Genomic DNA, 21,928 nt, shown 5'->3' on the forward strand with positions numbered 1-21,928 from the left:
GGACCAGTGAACAGCAGAAAACTTGCACCAAGGATAGTGCCCTTTGCCAAATAGGTCCTGAGAAAGGTATTTGTAGATAAGAAGCTGCAGGGTAGATTGCAGAATTCCTTTGGGTTTTAACTGGTCCCTTCCCCAACCCCCACCCCGAATCTAAACAGATATTTGTCCTCAGAGGTATGTAGAATTGTATGCATACTCAATGACAGTTTGCTAGACAAAGATTGTGGAAATATGTCAGATGGTAGGCTGGCAAGGAGGCTATCTGGTTCCCTGGGAGGGGGGAGGCGGTTGGGGTTGGCTGTGGCAGAGGAAGGTGGAGATGCATGGTTGTTGTGGGTGGGCCAGGGCCCGATGGCAGGGCAGAATATGGACTGGAAGGAATAGGGCACATGTCACCTTGAACCTGACCTTCTACATCAGGAGAGCTGTAAGATGAGACGGCCCTGGCCCTGAGAGACAAAGATGTGACTGGCGACCCATTCCCACATCTCTGAGATCACTCCTACTTCCAGGAGCAAAATTTCTGCCTCTGAGGCGTGCTGCGAGGAGCCAGCCTCCTCATTATCAGAGGGCCCTCGTGACTTTTTTCCCCAGTCCTCTTTGCCACAGCCTGATTTTCAGGCTCCAGGTGTCCCGCTGCTTAGGCAGTGGTGGGGAAATGAGATTGTCTGTCGCTCAGGAAACCAAGACTCCCTGTAAGGAACAGTCTGTATATGGCAGACTTTGGTTCTCAGACTTTATTTAACAGGGTCACTCCTGCATACAGACATCAGGGCAACGTGACCACCTAAAGGAAGGTACCCTGGTAGAGACTTTGGTTGCAGCCTTTTGGTGACACTGAGATCCCAAGCTACTGGGACCATCTGCTTTTTCCTCTCTTGCTCTGGTGTCCCCAGGAAAGGGAAACAGAGAAATGTATTTGTGTGTGGTGGTGAGGGTGGTAGGTAGTGATGAGCCAAAGGAAACATTAGGTACCTTTTTGTTGTTGTTCTAGAGGTACATTCTGCCCATGGAACCCCCAAACCAAAGAGCCACACATAGTTAGCTGGATTGTAGTGGGTTCAAGTAGTTGTTTATTTTTAGACCGTTTCCAGCATGTTTGGTCCTGGGGTCCAGTCCCCAAATTCCAGAAAAATAAACTAATGAGAACCACATGCACTACGAGGAGGCCATTCCGACGTCTGTGGTCATGCGGTGAATAGTTGTAGGCTATAGGACAGGGACCCTTAGTGTGGGCAGGGCTCCCCCACCTAGACAGCTGATGGCAGCTGGCCCTGCCCCCTCACTGTGGCTTGGGGAATGCTGAGCCCCAGTTATTTGGATCCTGCCACCCCAGGGTCCCTGTCCCTTATTGCTACATTTGCTACTTTGCTACTTGATGGCCCCTGGGTCTTGCCCAGGGGAGGCCTTATCACTGGGTGGCACTAATGAGTAAGTTGCTGGCATCTGCTGTTGCCATGGTTACATGAGCACAGTCCTCTTTTAGAGGGTCTGGTGGTAAGTTATTAGCAGTTTATTTGACCACTGTTCCAACTATCCCACGGTCCTTGCCACATGTTCATCTCAGCCAGGTCCTTTAAGAGGCTGGTGACATGCTGTTTGACCCCAGCCCTGGGCTTCCCACTTCCTTTACCTTGTTGAAACATTCTCCAATAAATTCCCCAGGGCCCAAAGATGGACAGCCCCTGATCCTTTCCCACTTGTGGAAAAGGCTTCTAGATGCTGTCTTCTGAAGCCCACACATGGAGAACAGAACAGGAGGACACATTTCAGGAAAACACACCAACTTGCACAACAAGCAAGGGGGGCCAGGCTCCTGGTTCTGTATCCTGTTGGTGAGGTAGTTTGAACATCCCAGGAATCCTGTTGGGCACGTCCCATGAGTTTGGCTGGTCCAAGCAGCAACTTACGTTGTAGGAGGCCCTTTCTGGGTACTAGCCTGGTACCTAGCTACTGAGCTGTGGGCAAGCCTGGAATACACGTCACTAACTGTACTTTCGGTTGGACCTCCCTTTGTTTCTGGGGCACAGCAACAGCTTGCCAGGGGAAATGACACTGCCATGCTGCTTTCTAGAATGGCAGGTAGTTTCTCCTGCCTACCTGGGCCAGGCTGGTGTAGCAGTGAGCTGGGCATTTAGATGTACAATCTCCCAGCTCTGTTCTTCTCATGCAGGGAAACCTTATTTCAGCTTTTGTCCCCTGCCTTGGCCCATAGGTGTCTCACTGACTGAGATGGGGCGGGGCGGGGGGGGGGGAGAGGTGTTGCCAAAATGTTATTTTCTTCACAAGTCATCATGGGGTAGAGTCTCATCTCAGAGACCATATTGGGTTAGGAGAGCCCAGCAGGCTTCTGGGGGCCACAATGGGGCGGAGGGAGGAATCGGCTTTGCTGAAAAATGATTACCAAACATATAGATTTTTGTCTGTGTGTACCAGGTCAAAGGGAAGCTGGTTTATACCCAATTTTTCAAATCTTTGCATGTCAAACTGACTTGGGTTTGTCATCTTGAGTCGAGTGGCTTTGTTTTATTTCCTTAGCTCCTTGCCTGATCTACTAAGGAACACATCATAGTGGCCACACACTGAGGTCACCCCTGTCGTGATATGAGGTGTGGTGTTGGGGGGCTTATTGCTCCAGGCTGGAATCCATCTGAAGTGTCCGTCCTTGACGTTATTGACCTGTTGACACTCCTCTCTTCTGTCCTCTGAGGATGTCTAGAAGCTTGCCTCCCATTCCATCTCAGGACTAGAGTACACCTGGCTCTGGGTAGGCAATGTAGCGACCTCCAGAGCGGGGTCAATTTTCTGGTTAACATAATGTAGAAACAGCGGACAAGAATTGGGGCAGAAAAGGGGCACAGAAGTCACAGACAAGAAGTCTGCCCTATCCAGGCTGTAGCCTGGCTTAGCATGTGTTGTGGAGTTCATGGAAGGGCCAGGAGGCAGCCAGAATCCTTGTCCTGGATGGGTGAGGGCACAGATGTACCCATTGTTTGAGAACATCAGATGTCTTGGTGTCAGAACAGCCTATGGGCCCCTTGGTAGGAAAGAGTTTCCTTCGGGCAATGTTGAGTGGAGATGAACTTGGACTACAATTTTGTTCAGAAACTGAAGGGTTCTGTGTAGAGGATTTTTTTTTAAAAGAAAGACCTAGAGAGGAAGAGTCAGAAGACCCCATTACTCAGATTGTGGCTTCACTTCTTTCACTTATTACTCATGGGATCACCTAGTATTTACAAAGAGCCAGGCTCGCTGGGAGCAGCTGATGAGAGTCTGAGTGTTTATAGCCGCCTTTGGAGGCTCCTTCTGATTTCTACCATATCTCAAGGAGAAAAGAAGTGGGAGACAGAAGAGGCGGTTAGGAATCTTAGAAGGCGGGATCTAAATGCCCGTGGTGGCTCCCCTGTGATGGATGGACAGAAGGCCTGTGGATCTGGTTGTTGTGTAGAAGCAGGTATGGGCAGGCTTTGTGAGTGGGGGCTAGGTGGATGGGTCACATGGTGCACCCAGGAGTCTGGGACTGAACAAACACTTGTGCCTTTGGTCACCAGCTGGTGAGCTTGCTTTCACAAGCAACGCTTTCTTTCTTTCTTTCTTTCTTTCTTTCTTTCTTTCTTTCTTTCTCCTTCCTTCCTTCCTTCCTTCCTTCTCTCCTTCCTTCCTTCCCTGTTTATATAATCCCAAGAGTTTTCACCTATGGCCAAAATAGATCAAAAGAAGGGGCCAACAAACAGGTATTGGCAGGGAAGGTGTGTGTGGGAGGGCGTGTTTGACTTTAAAAGCATGTTGCTTACTACAGCAGTGTCTGAGGGCTCGTGGCAACCACAAGAACAATGACAACTGTGTTACCTACCATTTGCTAAGCACCCCCTATGCGTTCAGGACCTGATGTGGCACTTTCTGGGCATGACTTCATAGCCAGGTTGGCAAATGGTTGTTCTGGCACACAGGAAGAAGACAGATCTTTTGCAGGGTCTTACACAGTTTGCTCTTAGCTAGATGATTTGGCTACGTTTAACAGGGTGCTTTGGCTGGGCCCTCAGAATGAGGTCGAGAAAGGGAACCTGTGGCTCTGGCCCAGTCCTGCCATTGTGCATATTGTGTTTTAGCTTCAGGAATAGCTGAACCTTAACCCACCAAGAGTCTGGCCAGGCCTGGTGCTAGCCCCACAGTCCATCCACCTCCAGGAACTTGGGCTACCGGTGGGGAGAAGCCCAATGGCCCCTGAGTTCATGGCCACGTTTATTTCGAGTAAAACATGAGGGAACAAACCAAGGTGCAAGGGGCAAAATCATTAGACAAGGAGAAATCATATTTTTAAGATTTGTCACCAGAACCTTCAGTGGCTGAACAACACACTCTGCCATCTACACTGGACCCTTGGACATTTGAGGGGACCTGAGGGTGGCCACCACACCCACAGAGACTTCTTTTAAATTTGGTCTCAGAGAAGGTGGCAAGAACTTGAAGTGCCATTGGTGCTGAAGGTGTGACGTTTGACATTTTTGTGAAAGCAGTGTCTGTCATCCGTCCACTACACCTGGGTGGTTACCAACGGGGGGGAGAGGCAGGAGGCAGTGAGTACAACAGAGAGACTACGGAGGTGATGCGTAATACTATGTGCCCGGGTCCGCTCATCCCTCCGAAGTTTGCTGAAAGCCATGGTTTCCCAGACGACTGGACAGGTGAGGTTAACATCTCAAGTGGTATTCAGGCCCCACGAAACATCCCCTGGCCAAGTTAGAAATGGGCCCTTGGAGAGAATAAGCGTTGACGAGAGACTGTACACGAGAGAGGCCATCAACAGGGGCCTCTCCCTGGCTGGCCCAGCACCGCTAGACTCTTTCTCTCTGGTCTCCCCATTCACCCACCACGTCTCCCCCACCATTGCAATCCGTGGCCCTCACTCTTTCTCTTTCACAGTGACCAAATCTTCCCACAAGGAAGCTCTGTCGTTGGATGTGGAGTGCCGCCTGCCCGGGTGCTCTGCGGGCCCAGGCCCTGGGGTGGGGGCAGTCAGGAGGATTGCATCAGGCCCGTGAGGCGCTTGCCCGCCAGCGACTTTCCCTGCAGAGAGAGCCGACACAGAGCACGCACAGGTGTGCAGACACACAGACAGAGACAGAGAGCCAAACAGGTGAATTAATCATTGTAGGAGTCACTCTAGCCAAACCGCTCAACCACCCAACCCAGCTGATCATGTCGATAGGGGATCTCTAGGGAAGGAAGCCCCAGCGAAGGACAAAAGGAAAAACAAACAGGACTTTGGGCGGGTTAAGGGAGTGAGTATATATGGCTAGCACTCCAGCTGGGGTATGGGAGTTTTACTTACCAAAGCCTAGGCATTAAGGCCCTCAGATCCTTTAAGACCCATGGGCTGCCCTTGAACTTGGTTTTACTCTAGTGTGGAAGGAAACGGTGTGCTGGGGAGGTCTGAGGTCAGGAAAGGTGGGTTGACACCAATAGATGGTGACTACAGATCTGGTGATTGGAAAGTAAGGAATTAATTTGTCACGGGAATTCTGAAAACTGTGAATCCTACTTGAAATGAAGGTTTGAGATAGGATTTGGGGACTTTGGGCCCCCGGTGCTGTGACTGTAAACATGACTGGGACCTTCAGGGTTCTCTGGAGGTGACAGGAAGGTGCACTCCTGCCACACTTAGGACCCTGATTCCCCATGGTAGTAGTGCTCAGTGGCCAAGTGTGACGACCCTGAACCAGGAAGCCTATGAACTCTTAAATCCTATGTGACTTATTTTCAGAATCAAAGAATAAGCAGGATGGTGAGGCACAGAGGCCTGGCACAGTCTAGTTGTCTACATGGTCTGTTGCTGTGGCTGAGGAGCCTGTGCTCTGAACAGCCCGAGGAGGCCCATGGGTGAATGAGGCTTGACCACTCTGCTTGTTTCCCTTGACATGGTTCCTACTAGCTCCCTGGGCACCCTTTTTAGAAATTCAGGGGTCTCAGAGACGAGGGTGGCGGGTCCGGAACACATTGATCACCATGTCTGGGAAAACATCAAAGGCCGCCCTGCTATTGACAGTGGGTCAGCGACACCTTGGCCATCTGCAGAGGGCAGCAGATGAACCCCCATCAGCAAGGGCTGTGGAGTTTGGCAGTGAGAAAGTGCATGGGCCAACCGTTTCTCGTGCTCATTTCCAAGCAGGGTGTGAGGGCTCATTTTGTTTACTGGGCTTGACTGTGTGGAAGCTGGATGTAATTAAAAAAAATTGATCTGGTTGGTGAAGCCTAGTAGGGTACTCAATAAACCTGCTGATTGATGAATTGATGGATAATGGGCAGGTCTAATAAACGAACAAGAGCTTGGAGTGCCAGGATCCAGGGCTGTGTATCATTTGGCTTAGCTCTCTTGGAGGGACACAGTCAAACTAGCTGAGACTGCGGTGGTGTAGAGGAAGGCTTGTCCAGAAATGGAATTGCCCCCAGGAGCTGTCAGAAAACTCTACTTTTTTCCCCTTCCCTTTCCTTCATTTCTCCCCTATCTTAAAATCACACAATCTTCCCCATTAACAACCTTATCTCAATCTTCAGATGCACTAAACTTAGCCTGCAGCAAGCTATGTTTATACTAGGCTAAAGCCTTTTCAATCAGATTTAAAAAACCTTTGAGGGTTCCTGTGCTGGTGTGTCTGTGTGCACAGGTAGGCACAACCTCAGGTGTCATTTCTGAGGCTGCAATCATCCATCTTTGTTTTTGAGACATGGTTTCTCATTGGCCTGGGCTCCCCTGAGTAGCCTAGGTTGGCCGGCCAAGGAGCTGCAGGGCTCTACCTCTGTTCATCCCTGGTGTTGGGATTATACCCACATCCAGCTTTTTATGTAGGTACTTTGGATATCAAACTCAAGCTCTCGTACTTGTGTGGCAAGCATGTTATGTGCCTAGCTATCTCCCCAGCCCATCCTATGCCAGTCTGAGAATCACTGGAAGGATGACCAGGCCTTTTGCAGCAGGGCCAGCGCTACAGTGCCCCTTAGAAGACAGACACCAGCTTCCAAGGCCTCCAGCCCAGTCTGGCTCTCACTCTCGGGGCGTCCTTTCTCATAGGGGCCGGGGAACATTTACCTTCCCTGCTGATTCATTTGGGCATGTGTCTTCCCGGTGTAGGCATAAAGGCAAGAATTATAGGACTGTGTAGAGACTCCCTTCTGGACAAATGTGAGTCTAAGGGCCTTCTGGGGTGACGATATTACTTCCTGTGTTCCCCTGCTCATATGAAAGGTGCAGCCTAGCGCTGCAGTAACCACACACTCAATCTGGCTCCTCCTCTTCTACCCTTCCTCCACCGGGACCCCAAATTAAACATTGTGTACTTGGATATCTAAATTTAACTGATACATGTGGGGAAAAAAAAATCCCTAGATCGAACTAAAAATGTCACCAATGTGTGGTTTAAAAGCTCAGAGACAAAGGCGGTGAAGTTTGCCAGTTCCCCAAACCCTCGCTGTGGTTCCATCTTCATTAGTGAGATCATTTGGGCTACAGAGGCACTGTGGGTTGCGGTAGGTTAGAGAGTTTTTTTTTTTCCTAGAGGATTGTTCTCAGTGATTTTAGCCCTGAGGCTCCTCCACCCTTCACCTTTCCCAGTTCTGCAGAAAGAGCCTGGCTGGATTTGGAGGTGATAATTAATCTCTTCCTGCCAAAGACTCAGCCTCACAGCTCTGACTCCAAGGACCCATGGCCAGCCTGCCAATAGTGTGCCCCACCCCTCTGCCCCACTTCTCCCATTTCTGGGGATTTCAGGGATGAAGCAGGTAGCTAAGTGGCCCAGGATCTTCCTGGGAACAGTACCAGTCTCTCAGCATCCAGGTGGTGGTGTGTGGCCTTTGGGTCCCTTTCTTACTGCAGAGCTCACACATTTACTGAGTGCTAGCTCTGATGCTCAAGATGGAGGTCAGGAAGGTTCACTTGGGAGATGGCTTGGCAGGCATTCTGCTCAGCGGAGCAGGTCTAGCTGCAACCCACTCGCCACACCATCGTCCGAGTGAGCGAGGCAGGGCTATGGGCTGAAAGGAAGTTAATCACACAGGAGCAAGCAGGGCTGGATGCCTGACCAGGGGCTTTGGGGAAGAAATTGTGAGATTCCCCCTGGCTCAGCAGCAGCCTGCCTTCTGAAGAGCAGAGATTCCTGTGGTGTTCAGGGATCAAAGTGAAATCCTCCAGGCGAAGCTGTCTGTGTTCTGAGGTGAACTGCCCCAGAGGCTATGCCCAGTGGGCTTGCAGGTTGCTTCAGGCACCTACTCCATCCAGAGCCTCCTCCTGTACCCCATGGGGCTCTCTCCTTCCTCTGCTTTTCTCCCATCCCTGCCTCCAGCTTGGACGATTCTGAGAGAAGGGGAGGGATCATTCTGCCCGTGCCTGGCACCTATAGAGCTACAGAGGCAGCAGGGTTTGGCGGGTGTGAATGTGTGGTGTTCCTAGGTGCCCGTCAGGTGGGATTGGGCTGTGGCACTAGCTCAGCTTGAGGCCTCGGTGCAGCTGAGTGAAGCAACAGAGGGTGACTAAAAATGCTATCAGCAGGCAGCCTTTGTCCAAATGAGGGGAGCGTACAGGGATTAAGAACTGGACTGCGGAAGGTACATTCCAGAGACACCAGAGCTTGGCACACAGGCAGAGCACCTCTTGCCTTCCACACACTTGGCAAAGTATAGCCCAGGAGAACTCAGGATGCTTAAACTTCCGGGATCAGGGACTCGATGCTTAGGTCACAAACACCCATACATTCAGCCCCCAGTCCCAACCCATGATTTCATCTCTGTGGCCCTTGAGGTGGCTAGAAGCCTGGAAGATGTTATGGGAATCCTTTTGTTTCTGAAAAAAAAATGCACAAAAGGTATAGCTCCCTTTTGTGCGGTGCTGGAGGAAGAGCCAACATGCTGTGGGACATGCCGAGGCTCTGGGCATCACACTTGGAGATCGTAACCAACAAAGCATGCATGACCCCATGGCCACGAGCGTTTGTCCCGTACTTACCTGGGAGACTGAGGCTAAGAAACCCATTGGCTGAGAGGAGAGCCGTGGCTCGGAGGGAAGCTAGGGGAGGGTGTCACAGGCCATACCAGGGAGAGCAGGGCCAGTCACTAGGGTCTCAGGCTGGGGGTCACCTTTTTTAATGTAAGGGAATATGGACATTTGAGCTGATAGGATTCTCTGGCTGATCGTCTCACATGATCTAGGACTAAAGTTAGATGTCTGCAGTATTGATCAAATCAAAATCTAGGCTCCAGCGGGGTTTGTCTGGCCCTGGGAGAGAGGAGTGGCATTGGCGGGAAAGGGGATATAAGGGACTTTTTGTAGGATGGTGGGGTGTAGGTTACATGAGCGTATTTTTTTGTCAAATTCATAGAACCTTATATTTCAGATCTGCATTTTACCATATACAATCAAATTTAAGGGGGAAACCACAAGAAATAAGATTAGGGAGGAAAAAATATCCCAGCTGTCTCATCACCGAGTTTCTACTCCGTTTTCTTTGTTAGTTGCTGGGTCCACCTTTGCCATTCTAGAAACTGAATCCTCCCTCCTCCCACCTGGGAGAGACTCGGGTCCCTCTGGGCAGGACCAATTTGGGGCACTATTTCTGGCTTCCATTGATCCCTGCTGAACCCCTTGGTGTGACACCCAGGCGTTTTTCATCCTTGCTAATGAAACGTAGTGTTCTGCCGAATTGGGCACACCAGCCCAGAGATGGGCTGTCCTTTCGAGGAGTGTGAAGGTCGTGTGTGAGCCCATGATGTTCAAGTTCACAGGGGATGTCTGTATACTGACAAGCTCAGTGAATGGGGAGAGGTGGGTCAAGAAAAGCAGTCGGAAAGCCACAAGCCAGGTTCAAAGGCTAGGAGTCCTGGTGAGGGCTTGTCTAACTTCAGCAGGTCTTTCCCTGGGGAGCAGAACTCCTGGTGCTTTGCTGGCACTGAGTAAGGCACAGGAAGGATTTGGATAGAAAGTATGAGGAATCCTACGACATCGCCTTCCCCAGCGGTATTTGAAAGTGGAGAGGGAGAAGGCTACTTGGGATGGTTCAGGTGTCTGAGGAGCTCTGTCAGGGGACAATAGAAGATTGTGTACTTAGAATAGTTTCAAAGTATCTTTAGCTCCCCGTCTTTTCTTAACCTGTTCTCGACTATGTGAAGTGGGGCTGGGGAAATGGAAAATACAGATAATGGGATGTACTGAGGACTGCCGGACTACACCCACAGTGGGGCCAGACAGTGCAGCCTGATGGGAAGACGGTATTTCTAGGCTGTTCCACCCGGCCACAGAGAGTCTGTAGAGTAGGAACCCCATGGCAAGATTCCTGGGGGCTGATTCCCTCCACGGCTCTCACCGAGCTTTTTGATCTCTCTCGGGGGTTGAAGGGCATTTTGATCTGTTCTAAAATATTCTATTTGAGTATTATATAAGAAGGGATGTGTATTTAAAAAAGCCCACAGGCGTAGGTGAAACTCAAACTAGTAACAAAAACTTATAGCCGAAAAGTAATATATATTTAGGTCAGGCCTGATCCTGAATCTGCTTTATAAAGTAAAAATCAATCAAGATAAAACCCATGAAAACAGCACCTCACGCCACATGTGGTGACATAAGCAGGTAGGTGTCGGTGGGCGCATGATTAGTGAGCGACTATGCAGTCTGTTTATCATTTGAACACCAGGACTGTTTTCAGGTAATTTTCCTTTGTTTTTGTTTGAAATTTAAATTTAGGCAAGAGGAGCTGCCAGCTACCATAGCTGGGTGAATGGAAATAGGCCAACCACTCTCTTGACCCCCCAGGGCCTTTCTCTTTGAATTTTCTAAGTCTTCACCCATTAGGTGGCAACTATAGCTCACGGACCTCTCTTTGCAAGCACACTTTTCCAGTTGCCCAGGTCTTCGTGGAGGCAGGATGGAACGGGGCTCATCACTACAGACCCAGGTTATTAGACAGCAGCAGCTGCCCCCAATGGCAAACGTCAGACCCCTAGGCATTTGACAGACACCTGGACAAATGCCCACAGCATCTTCACGGGTTAGGTAATTCTTTATCATCATGTAATGGATGAGGAAGGAGACTCCAGGAGAGATGGAGAGATTTACCTGAGAGCAGACCGTCACAGGGTGGCAGAGCCAAGGTGATCGGCCTCAGGAACTACCCATCTACTCGGCAAGCGGCCATGTCTCAAGGGAGGAGGCAGATGGGAACACTCGGGTACTAGGCACTTGGCGCACCTCCATACTTAACTGGACCCGCCTTCTGGGCAGTACAGGGTGCTTTTCCTTGAATATACTCGAGCCCATTTCAAACACTTTCTGCTGTGCTCAGAGGCTTTTCCTTTCTAGATCTGGGAGTTCTGTGATGGGGAGGTATCCCTCGGTGACTGGTAAGCCTGGCAAAAGGTGCCTTTGCCCACTGCACTGAGCCGGGGTGTAGGTGGGCACGGCTCGGTATGTATAGATCTACAGCAGTGGATTCTGGACACACCAGATGATGCCGTCATTGTGTTTGTGGCTGTCTGTTACTAGTACCTTTAAGCTCTCCTGTGGTGACCTCAAGGATAGAAGCGGATGTGACACTGGCTTTTTCTAAGATGGGTCAGGCAGAGTGGACTTAGCTCCTGTTAGATATGACCCCATTCCAAGTCATTATGGACCAAGTGCCCAATCTGGAGTAGCCTAGACAGGCTAGGGAACCCTCCCTGGATGGTGACCATGCTCCTTGGCTCCTGCCTCCTCATTTCTTAGGATATCTTTGCAGAGCTAACCTTTGCCAGTAGGTTTGGGTGAGCCATGAGGGACCCTCTTCCACATCCCTCCAGCTGCATAGAGACTAAGCTGGCACCAGGCAGGGATGCCAGGAGAGATGCGAGCGCAACAGCTGCGCCCTGTACTGGTGGCAGGATGCCCAGGCTTGGACTCTCTGGCCTGCTTTCTGCGCTATGCGTTTCCACCTCCCCCGCTGCTCTGCCCCCTCTGCAGTGGAAACCGCTCCCCCCACCCCAGACTATAGGGCCTTCGGTCACTACTTCCTCTCACTCCAGGGGAGCCACCTGCCCTTTCCACCTTCAGTCCACAGGAACTTTTTGGTGGTCTCAGGAAGGGAGGGGAGGGGGCGTTTCATTTGCAAAGCCCTCCAGTAGCATACCTGCCTGGGGGCCTGCACAATGTCTGCCTCATGCTCTTCTCCCCCCACCCCACATGTACACGGAGATCTAAGCTCTGGTTTACTCCAAATTAGGAAAAGGCCAAAGACTCAAGAAAACAGGGAGATGACTGTGTTGCTATTGGCAACAACTGGATGCTCCTGTTTTTCCAACAGGGAAGTTCAAGTCACCCTCAGCTATGACTGCAGGGTGCTCACAGCTAAAGCTTAGTAATTTGATACTATGGACAAGCCAACAGAAGAAGTCGCTTGCTCGGCAGTATGAGATTCTCCTGGGGACCTGTGAAGACTTCAGTGCTATTTACCCAAAGGCACTTATCTCCTGCAAACACACACTGGCTGGTATCCCTAACTATATTTCCTAAGGCAGAGCCCAGCAGGCAGGGAGACAATTTCCTGATTTACCCCTTGCCCACCCAAAGCAGGATACTTCACGAATACCCGTGTCTACCTGGAGGCCTACGAGAAAAGCAGGTAGTTCCTTTCCCGCCCCTCTCTACCACCTTGACTGCAATTCTGTACTGTATGAGCTAGGCATCTGGGCTTTCTTAACCTGGAAAAGGGATAGGCTAAGCAGCATTCTCAAGTGTCATCTGGCTAGGACCAAACACCATTGAAATTCCTAGCTTCCAAGAACTACTACTCTTTTCCTGCAGACTCTTTTTTTTTTTTTTTTTTATACAGGACTAGGAAGGTTTGGGTTTTCCTGAGGATTCAGTCCCAGGATTGCTAAGGAAGGGTTCTGAAAGTCTTATTTTGAAGAGGAAACCTCAAGTCACTGCAATTGGACATGAAAACACCCGGGAAGTTGTTGGATGTGGGTACCCTGAGACATGAACTGTAGGATCACTACCCAGGATGGTGTCTGTGCATTGCCTCCAGAACAAAGGACTCATGTTGGCATCATGTCTGGAATACTCAACTCCTTGTTTCTTAGGAAGAAAAGAAAAGCTACAGATGTCAAAGACAGGGATTCCAAGAAATAGGTGCCACTGATTGTCCGTGAGACCAACGCATGAGGACAGGAGCTGTGAGCAGAGCCAAGGCCACAGGCAGACAGACAGATTGTCTCTGCTGGACTGTGGAACACTGTCTATGCAGAAGGATCCCCAAGGTTAGAGAGTGTACAGACACCGGGATCACTCACCCACTGCTGGAAGGAAGCCACCTCGGGGGTGAAACGCGGCGGCCATTCTGACGCGGCGCCAGCAGCACTAGGCAATTGTGTTTGGGGGAAGGGAAGTGAAGAATAACTCATCCAGCTGAAACCGTGAAGACCTGCGGCTTTAGAGGAGCCCCTGCCCAGACGCACATCCAGCCGTGACAGCCATGCAGCCCATGCACAGGCGCATGCAGGCCTGCAGCGTATGGTGACACACGAACCATACGCCGAACACCTGGGTGTGTATCAAAAAGGCAGCGCACGCACCTGGGTACACTCCCGGTCACATGTATGTGCAGCCGTGTACACCCGCGCACATGTCCACAGGGCAGGCATTCACATAAGCATCTCATGCAAGATACATAAGCAGCTATGAGGTTAATGGCAGAGATTTTTACATCAGCTTCCAACCGTGCCAACATTTGACAACACTGCAGACTTGAAGCCTCGGCCTTTGGACGCATATAAAACAAATTCTCCTCAGGACAATCCATTTGTGTCACCCCTGTTTCTACCAACGCTACAAGCAGTAGGCGCCCACACCCCGGGGACCTGGTTTATGGAGATGTTTTGGAGCTTTCCCTGCCACTGGCTTCTGAGTCTTCCAACAGCCTTGCTGTATACTGAATGCTTTAAAAAAAAATAGAAACCGCTGTTTATCTGGCAGATGGAGCAACTGGCCTTGGTGTGCGGTTGTATCGCTCAGGGTGGGTCCAGGCAGACAAGCAGCTGAGAGGTAAGTTGCTCTGGAAATGCGGCTGGGAGGGCTATGCTCAGAGGACTGGATTTTACACGTTTCTAGGGGACAAAACCATTCCTGGTCTGTGTCTGGACTAGGAGGCATTTGAAGGTCCTGGGCCTCGGTGGCAGTCCTGAGGCCAGGTCTCGGCAACGCAGCAACGTTTTAACTGTGGCCCTTCCTACCTCTTGGGTTGATGAGACTCATAGCTCCAAGGCTTCCTGGGAAGCCCTTAAGAGCCACAGGAAATAGGTCACGTGCCAGAGGTTGGCCTTTTGGGCACCATTGTCCCTCTCCATTCCCCAGGAAAGCAGATGATCCGAGCTAAGTTTAAAGTAGGCCAGTAATAAAAGCTCCCATGCACTGAGCTGTTACCATGCCAGCCATTGTAGTAAATGCACCTTGCACCCCCCACTATGCACCCCCCAACTATAAAATCAATAGAGATACCTACCTCACAGAATGCTGTTGCAAATGACTTAAGACAGTAAACGGAGAACTAAGGCTGCAATTCTTGACAAATACTACTTAAATAGTTGTCAAATGCGTAGGCTGCAGTGTGCTGTGTGTAGAATTTATACTTCATCTCTTACTATTCTCTCTTTTACAGAGGGAGAAACTGAGGCTTAGACTATCTTCTCATGGTCATCCAACACAGGGGTAGAGTTGGAGGAGAGAACCAAAGTCCATCTCAAGCAATGTCCAGCCTGACAGGGTTAATTTAACACTGTGAGTTCCCAGGCAATGGCAGCTGTCACTATCATAGTCTCATTTAGTGCTGACCTCTGCTCTGTGAGGCAGGATTTGTTATGCCCCTCAGGTCCACGAGGGACTCTTCCAAGCTCTTAAAACCAGTATCGGATAGAGCAAGTGAGTGGGGGTTCCATTTTGGCTGCCTGCTTCTGACTCACTTCCGTCTCTGAATTCCTGTAAGCACTAAAGGGACGAGGCTCTGGGGGAAGAAACAAACAGGTCAACTGTGGGAGGAAAGAAGACTGCAGGCTGAGCATGTGGCCACGCTTCTGCCATTCAATCCTAGGTAGTTACTGCAGCTTCGTCGCAACCCAGCCCCTCCTCTAGTTAGGGACACCCGAAGAGGTAACTGGGTAGGAACAGGAGCAGGCTGAGAGGTTCAGAGAAGCCAGGTGAGAGGGCCCAGCCTGGGGCCAAAGATACTCTCCTGCTGGCAATACACACGGCACCAGCCAGTCCTTGCCATCTCTGGAGCTCACGGTCCTAGCGGGAACCAGGTACCACACCTGGAAGAAGCTACTGAAAGGCAGGCCGGGGGCCCTGGTGGGTACCGCCCAACCCATACTCCTTGGTGGTCCTACAGACCTAGGAATTAGTCAAGAGAACTATGATTGAGGACTAGCAAATGATGGGCTCTGAAGCTCTGTATCATTACCAAGGAAACCTCCACCAAGTATATGACCTCTGGTCATGATCACCCACATAGAATAATGGTTGCCTCCTCTTCACGTTCTTTATAGATGCTCTGGAACCATATCGTAGCTGTCACCCAGTACCAACTCTACCTGCAGACTACAGGGCTGTGCTTTTGGTTCTCGCTGGCTAGTCTGTGTGTTCAACAAGACATGGAGGGTCTACGAGCCCACTGTTTGTGGGAGAGATGACGATTGGAGGCAGGTGCCCCTGGATCCCTGAATCTCCCCGCCCATACCTCCTAGGTCAAGGCCCCGTGCTGCTCCTGATCGGGGATTTAAAGGACCATCTGAGAACATAACAATCACCAACCCTGTCTGAGCTTTCTTCTGCGTTAAAAAAAAAAATCTTGTTAAAACTTTGCTGACTTTCTCAGGATCGCCATGTTTAATGAGAGGCCTCAACGAATTTGAAAGCAAAAGATGAAGAGAGGGAAAAAGCCATGAGCTGTAATCACCATAATTACGCAATCCTGGGATGAGCTGAAAGCAGCCCCTGGTGAAGCTGGAGGGAGTGTCATCTACAATCCGGTTGGTTCTAGGACAGCTGAAAAGAATGTGACATGAAAGCCCTTCCTTCCCCAGAGCCAGGTCTAAGATGGGCTCCCTAGGTGGGACCAGGGAGGAGGGGTGGGCAGGGAGGGCAGTCTTTTTCTGGTCGGAAGCCCCTGGGGGCATGCTAGGCTCCTGGTGCTGTCTGCTGCCTCGCCTGGAATCCGCAGTGGCACTGGGTGGAAAGACCAATGCTTTTCTGCTTTCCACAAAATACCCATTCTGATGGGAACTGTGACAAGCCATGCTTTTTCCAACCCAGGGCCGGGATGCTCTCTGCTCCTGACTGTGCCCAGCCCCCTGTGCCAACGAGCGCCTGTGCCCTTCGCCAGTTGACCTCCTTTCAGGCATGCAGAGGAGAGAGTCCTGTTGCCCAAGGCTCAGCTGCTGCTGCTGCAGCAGCAGCAAATGGTCAAGGTCAGTGAAGGGGAGAGGCAGGGAAGATGTAAGGAGGGCAGAAATTCTGGTGCTTGAATTTCCCCTGCTTTCTGTGTGTCGTGTTTACTTGCTTTTTCCAAGGCAGACTCATGGATCCCTCTTCTCCGCTCTCAGCAAGCTCCCTGCTTATAACCCATTCACCTTTCCCACCGCTTGTAGACCACTGAATTAAACATGGCGAGACCCCTTAAGTAATTAGCATAGCCTGGGATTCCAATTGGAAGACATTATGGAATTTAGTGCAGAAAGCTCCCGTGCAATGTTCTTGACCGTGGAGCTTATAAACGCTGTCAGAACATTCTCCCCACGGTCTTCTAGCCACCTGTTCTACTTTACCCATTGGGGCAGTCTAGATGGCCCATTTATTCTGGGAAGCAAAGATGATCATCAGGTTTGCTTGAGGCCAGACACCCCAGCCCCTAAACACGGTTTCTCTGTGTAGCTTTGGAGCCTGTCCTGGAACTAGCTTTTATAAGACCAGGCTGGCCTTCAATTCACAGAGATCCGCTTGCCTCTGCCTCCCTAGTGCTGGGATTGAAGGTGTGCGTCACCACCACCCGCCCGGCATGGCCAGACATCTTTATCTACTCCTGTCTCCCTTGTCATGACTTTCACAATCCCTTTCTCTTCTGAATTTCTTCTGACTCATCAAAACCCTGGATAGGATACAGAAGGTTAGCATGAAGATGCCCAGAGCAGCACAAGGCAGGGAGCACTCCTCTGGCCTGTGATCATTTCCATTTCTGTTATCAGAGCCTCAAGCTAGAAATGATAGGTTGGAGAAGTGGGCAGAAGTAAACATTAGTTTCGATCTTTGGGTTGAAATCTAACAGGTTTTCTTTTTTTCCAGTAGTAGGATGTCACTAGGGTCACCCAGGAAAAGGAGAACAGAATGCCCTGCCAAATGTTAAACCAATGAGGCCCGCTCCTGTTTGAGACTGTGCTGCTGCTGCTGCTACACTCACAAGGACAGGGCCACGTTGAGGGAGAGTGGCAGACCCACTGCTGTTTGGGCCCTGTCTATCTTCCCACCCAATAGGGAGCTGCCTTCAATGCCCCAGCACCTTCTCCTTGGCTTTATGAAAGATGCCCGGGCACTGAAAGTCCCTCTGCTGAGCTTGCTCTGCTCTCCTTCAGTGTCCCGGGTGGCCATTGGCTTCCAAGCAGCATCCTATAGACTTTTCCCTATAATGTGTACGTCGTAGGTGTGCCCTCCTCCTGCGACACCACGCTTTCTTAACTACACAGCAGCCTGAGACATCCTAGCTGCTTTAACAAAGGGAAGCACCTACTCCTTTGTTTTCACAGTGACTCATTAAGTCGGGGGAAGATCTGCATGTCTTATGGCCTTGCTTGCCAGTCCTCTGATCTTTAGCTTCCCTACTTCTCTTTCAACTCTCCAGTTTGGACAACAGACAGCATCCAGTCTCCTTGACCTTGGGATAGGTAGTCTCGTCCTCTTTCCAGGACCTATAAGCCCAGTAATGCCTTGAAGTGGCTCTCTCTAGTCTGTCCTGCTGACAGGACCAGGGCGGGTTTGTCCCCTAAAGAGGCATACACAGTCTCTTGAGTGATCTGCCTTCTCACTGGACAGATGGGAGCCCACGAGGTCCCTATGTGGGTGCATGGGGACAACTGCCAGAGTCTGGTAGCACAGTGACAAGAAACAGGCTGGAAATCCCACAACCCCACCGGCCACCGCTAAAGCGGGATCACTTTCCAGCATGATGACTTTCCTAAGTGGGGGTGGTCAGGAGGCAACAGGATGGCAAAGGGCTCAGGTCACCTCCCAAAATAGATCCCTGCCTGGCACAGACAGTCTGCCCCTAGCCTGCCCACTGGGAGACTGGCAGGGATGAGGTCTGGATCGAAATCAGCTGCCAGCTGAGCCCTTCTGCCTCAGAGGACTTGGAGTTTCAGTCAGCTGCACGGCACACTGGGGTTCAGAAAAGGCAGGAACAGTGATGTGGGGGCTCAGGGGAGGGCATCCCAGAGACTTGCTTACTCCAGTGTCCTGATGCCGAACTATACACATAGTTCTTCTCTGAACTGGTACTGGGTGGCCAGGGCATTTTGGGGAGTGCTTTTAGTTGTCAGATTGTATCCTCAGTTGTTATAACTGGGGTTCTGGTGTCAGGGCCTAGGGATGATGAACTGCCCCCAAATGACAATGTATAGAAACAAAACAACCAAACAGACCCTGAGGCCGCTGATCAGTTCACCAGGGTGTTTTCCCTACCTTCCAGCAGCCCAGCTGGTTCAGTTGCTTTTACAGCTTATGAAAAACAGACTTCTACGCTTTCAATTTTATAGCTACAAACTGTGTGCTTTACCACACTTCCCATGGGCCGAAACAGAGGACCGAGAATACAGGAGGCTTCGCCTCCCACTGACGGTAATGGTGACATCCTTGTCTCCCAGATCCCCTTACTCATCTCAAAACGTGCTCAGACCCAGGGTCCCCTGTCAAAGTACTGGGCATAGTGATGAGTCCCAGATGGCCACACTTCATTCTTGGTCTTGCAGTATACGGTACCCCTATTTAGCAGCAGCAAGACTGGGACACTGTCCTGCCTAGCTGACCTGAACCACTTGCCCAAGGCATCCCAACATGAAGGAGGGAGTGCTGAGCTGGCAAGGCAAGATGGCACTGCTCCCTGTTCTCTGTGACCTCTGCCTGCTCTCTGGCTATTCAGTGCAGGAGTGAGCCATGGGTTGTCAGAGGGCCTGTCCTGTAAGACAGGGAGGTGTGGCTTCAGTCCTCCTGCTGGTGCCTGTCTGGGGTCTGTAAATACTTCTGACTCCCATTCTAGCCACCGCTCACCTCCTAATCTCCAGGGCTGTCAGACATGTCTGAATCAGGTAACTAATGGGACAAAAAGGCAGCTTCTCTCCGACTTTCGGGAATGATTCATACGGCTCAGGAGTCCCAGTGTGGAGTGGGGCACACACCTGCAGAACATTCCCAACTAGACAGGAACACCAGCGATTAACCAGTCCAAGTTATTATACAGGGAAGGCAGGGGAGGGGACAATAGTTCTCCAGGATCAGTCATTTGCCTGGGATCACACAGCAAGGCAGTAGCTACTCTGCATCGAGGAGGCCCAGGAGGCATTAAGGCTGCTCTGGGGACACAGACCTTCACTCCTCCCCACCCATGTATTATGGCAGCTGTCTCTAGCTATAATATGGCTGGATTAGATGGGAGAGGCTGCTTCTAATGTCTGGAACACTATGGTTTCAAAAGGATCCGAGGACTGTTTGCCATCAAAGGCAGTCCTGTATAGCTGTTTCAGTCGTCTCTAGCTAGAGACCTGAGAAGGTTTTCCGACCGAGGTCCAGGTCTAAGCGTTTGCAGACTCATCCCCACCAGGCCGTTCCTCAGGAAATGCTGAGGCAGAAGGAAAGCAACCCTGGGAGCAAGTGATGCTGTCACAGGGTCAACTGCCCTGATTCCCCAACCCTTCCAGAAGGCCCCGACCTGGAGCTGAAGTTATGTCCCTCAGAGCTGCCTGGAGTGAGGGCCCAGGGAGAGGCTGAGTCCTACATCCAGCAGGTTCTTTAGCTGTCTGTTGAGGAGGGAGGGGACAGAGGAATGACAGCTGGCTGATTCCTTGGGTTTCATCTCCACCTGACTTCCTCTACCCCCACCCTGCATTTCTTGGCAGGCAGGACAAAAAGCCCATCGTCAGAGATGCCACTGGTCATGTGCCAAGGAGCCCTCTGCTTCCAGCCCTCCTGCTGTAGTCCAAGAAATACCACCCTCCACATTCCTCACTCCTTCCCTGGCCCTGCTCGGCACTTGTGTTCTGTCTTTGCGGCTCATAATTAGAACAGATGGAAGTCTTAAGGGGTAGCTGGAGCTTTAGTGGGGGAAGGTAAAGGGGTGTGGCTGCCAGCTACACTGGGACCACCATTCAGTTCCACTCAAATGCCGCCACACTCTGAGATGTCTTCCTTGATACTATGTACAAGGGACAGGGGACTGTCTCCTCCTCCCCAGCTCAGAGTTCACACCAGATGGCTTCAGCTGCCATCCGAAAGAGGAAATGGCATTGCCGTTGCTCTTGGGCTAGAGCCTCTTTTACTTCCTCTCACCTCTCCTGCCTCTCCAGAAGCCCCTGGTTCTTTAGCACGGGCCTGCCCTGCGGAGATGTCAGCCTGCTGTCTGTCTATGGTTAGCTATCAACATCAAAGTGAGATCTGTGTGAGGAGACATTCTGGCCACCCACCCTCTTCTCTTCCCATGTGCTATCATCCCTCCACCACAAAGCCAGGAAGGCAGCAAAGTCTGGCAGGCCAGTGGGCCCTGGACAGTGGTCTGCATTTGGACATACCCTTCCCCTTCAAGGTGAGTGATGGGTTTCCCACCAAAGGACCCCAGAGGAGATAGCACAAAAGGCAGCCCACAGTGATTGTCGGGTATTTCCTAATGCCGATGTCAAATATCATAGCCATTGTAGAAAGACCAGCAAGAGATGGACTCTGGCTCACAAAGGGATCCCTGCCCTGATGACTGACCCCGCTGCTGACCTCTTGACAACAACTGCCACCTTGCATGCTAGGGAACCTTGGCCAGATGCCTTCCACATGACATGGGATGGACCAACCTAGCAGCGATGGTCAGCCCAACAGCAGTTAAAGTGTGCACTGTTCCTGCAGAGGACTTGAGTTCAGCCCTCCAGTACCCACATCTGGGGTCTCACACCTGTCTGTGAACCTGAAGCCAAGGGATCTGACCCCTTTGTCTGGACTTCATGGGCACCAGACACATTCCCCCAGTGAATAAAATAGAACATGTAAGACAGAGTTAGTCAACCAAGCATTTGGTACTGGCCACGGAAACCTGGACCGCATCTCGGTTGATATGTTAAGAGTGTTTGAAAAAGTCCTGGTACATTTTATTTAGCTAAGGCCCATTTTTGTCTGGCTTGGCACACATGGCCCCTTTCTCTTACCTTGGAGTGTAGGACTCTCATCTTCCTGCTACTCAGAGCATGCTCCTGCCAGTAAGTCCCTAATACGCTGTCTTCTGAGCAATTCTGAGTTTGTCTGCCCCTTTCTTTGGTCTCTCTGCACCTTCCACCTTTGCTGTCTACCTCTCTTGGATTCTAGACTTTTCTAAAACAGGTTCCTTTGGCCCAATTCCATGTTTGAAAGCCCTTTGAGGAGTTACAGTGTATCATCGTCCTCTCTGAAGCTAGAGCTCGTTGAACAAGGGCCCCATGGACAGTGGTGGATTACTAACTGTGTACAGGCGACTGATGGTGGAGGCCGAGAAAAGCCTGTGATGAATGGCCAGAGGGGTGCACACGGGGCTGGGCCCACCAAAGGGAGTTCTAAGGCAGAGTGCACTACTACAGGTTAGCTGCAGGCCACCCCGGATTCTGATCCATATTTGGTTCTGAACCCGGCCTTTGCCGTCAGAGA

The 21,928-nt window shown here is 51.0% G+C and overlaps 1 protein-coding gene across 5 annotated transcripts in view; it reads right to left on the reverse strand.

Moving 5' to 3' along the window:
* Window positions 1–953: 953 nt before the first annotated feature.
* Rgs6 (regulator of G protein signaling 6) overlaps window positions 954–21,928 on the reverse strand; it is a 513,656-nt gene continuing 492,681 nt past the window's right edge. For 3 of the 5 annotated variants that reach the window (XM_041658039.1, XM_041658040.1, XM_041658041.1), the window contains exons 18-19: window positions 13,309–13,375; window positions 954–5,067 (exon numbers count right to left, since the gene is read on the reverse strand). In XM_041658039.1, the coding sequence (XP_041513973.1) occupies window positions 4,904–5,067; window positions 13,309–13,375 (231 nt within the window). In that variant the 3' untranslated portion in view covers window positions 954–4,903. The remainder of the gene's footprint in view (window positions 5,068–13,308; window positions 13,376–21,928) is intronic. The other 2 variants (XM_041658042.1, XM_041658043.1) reach the window with 1 other exon arrangement.

This window comes from Microtus oregoni, unplaced genomic scaffold (genome assembly GCF_018167655.1).
Source record: "Microtus oregoni isolate MIOR12 unplaced genomic scaffold, Mior012 000009F_ref0000495, whole genome shotgun sequence".
In the NCBI taxonomy this organism is placed as follows: Eukaryota; Metazoa; Chordata; class Mammalia; order Rodentia; family Cricetidae; genus Microtus; species Microtus oregoni.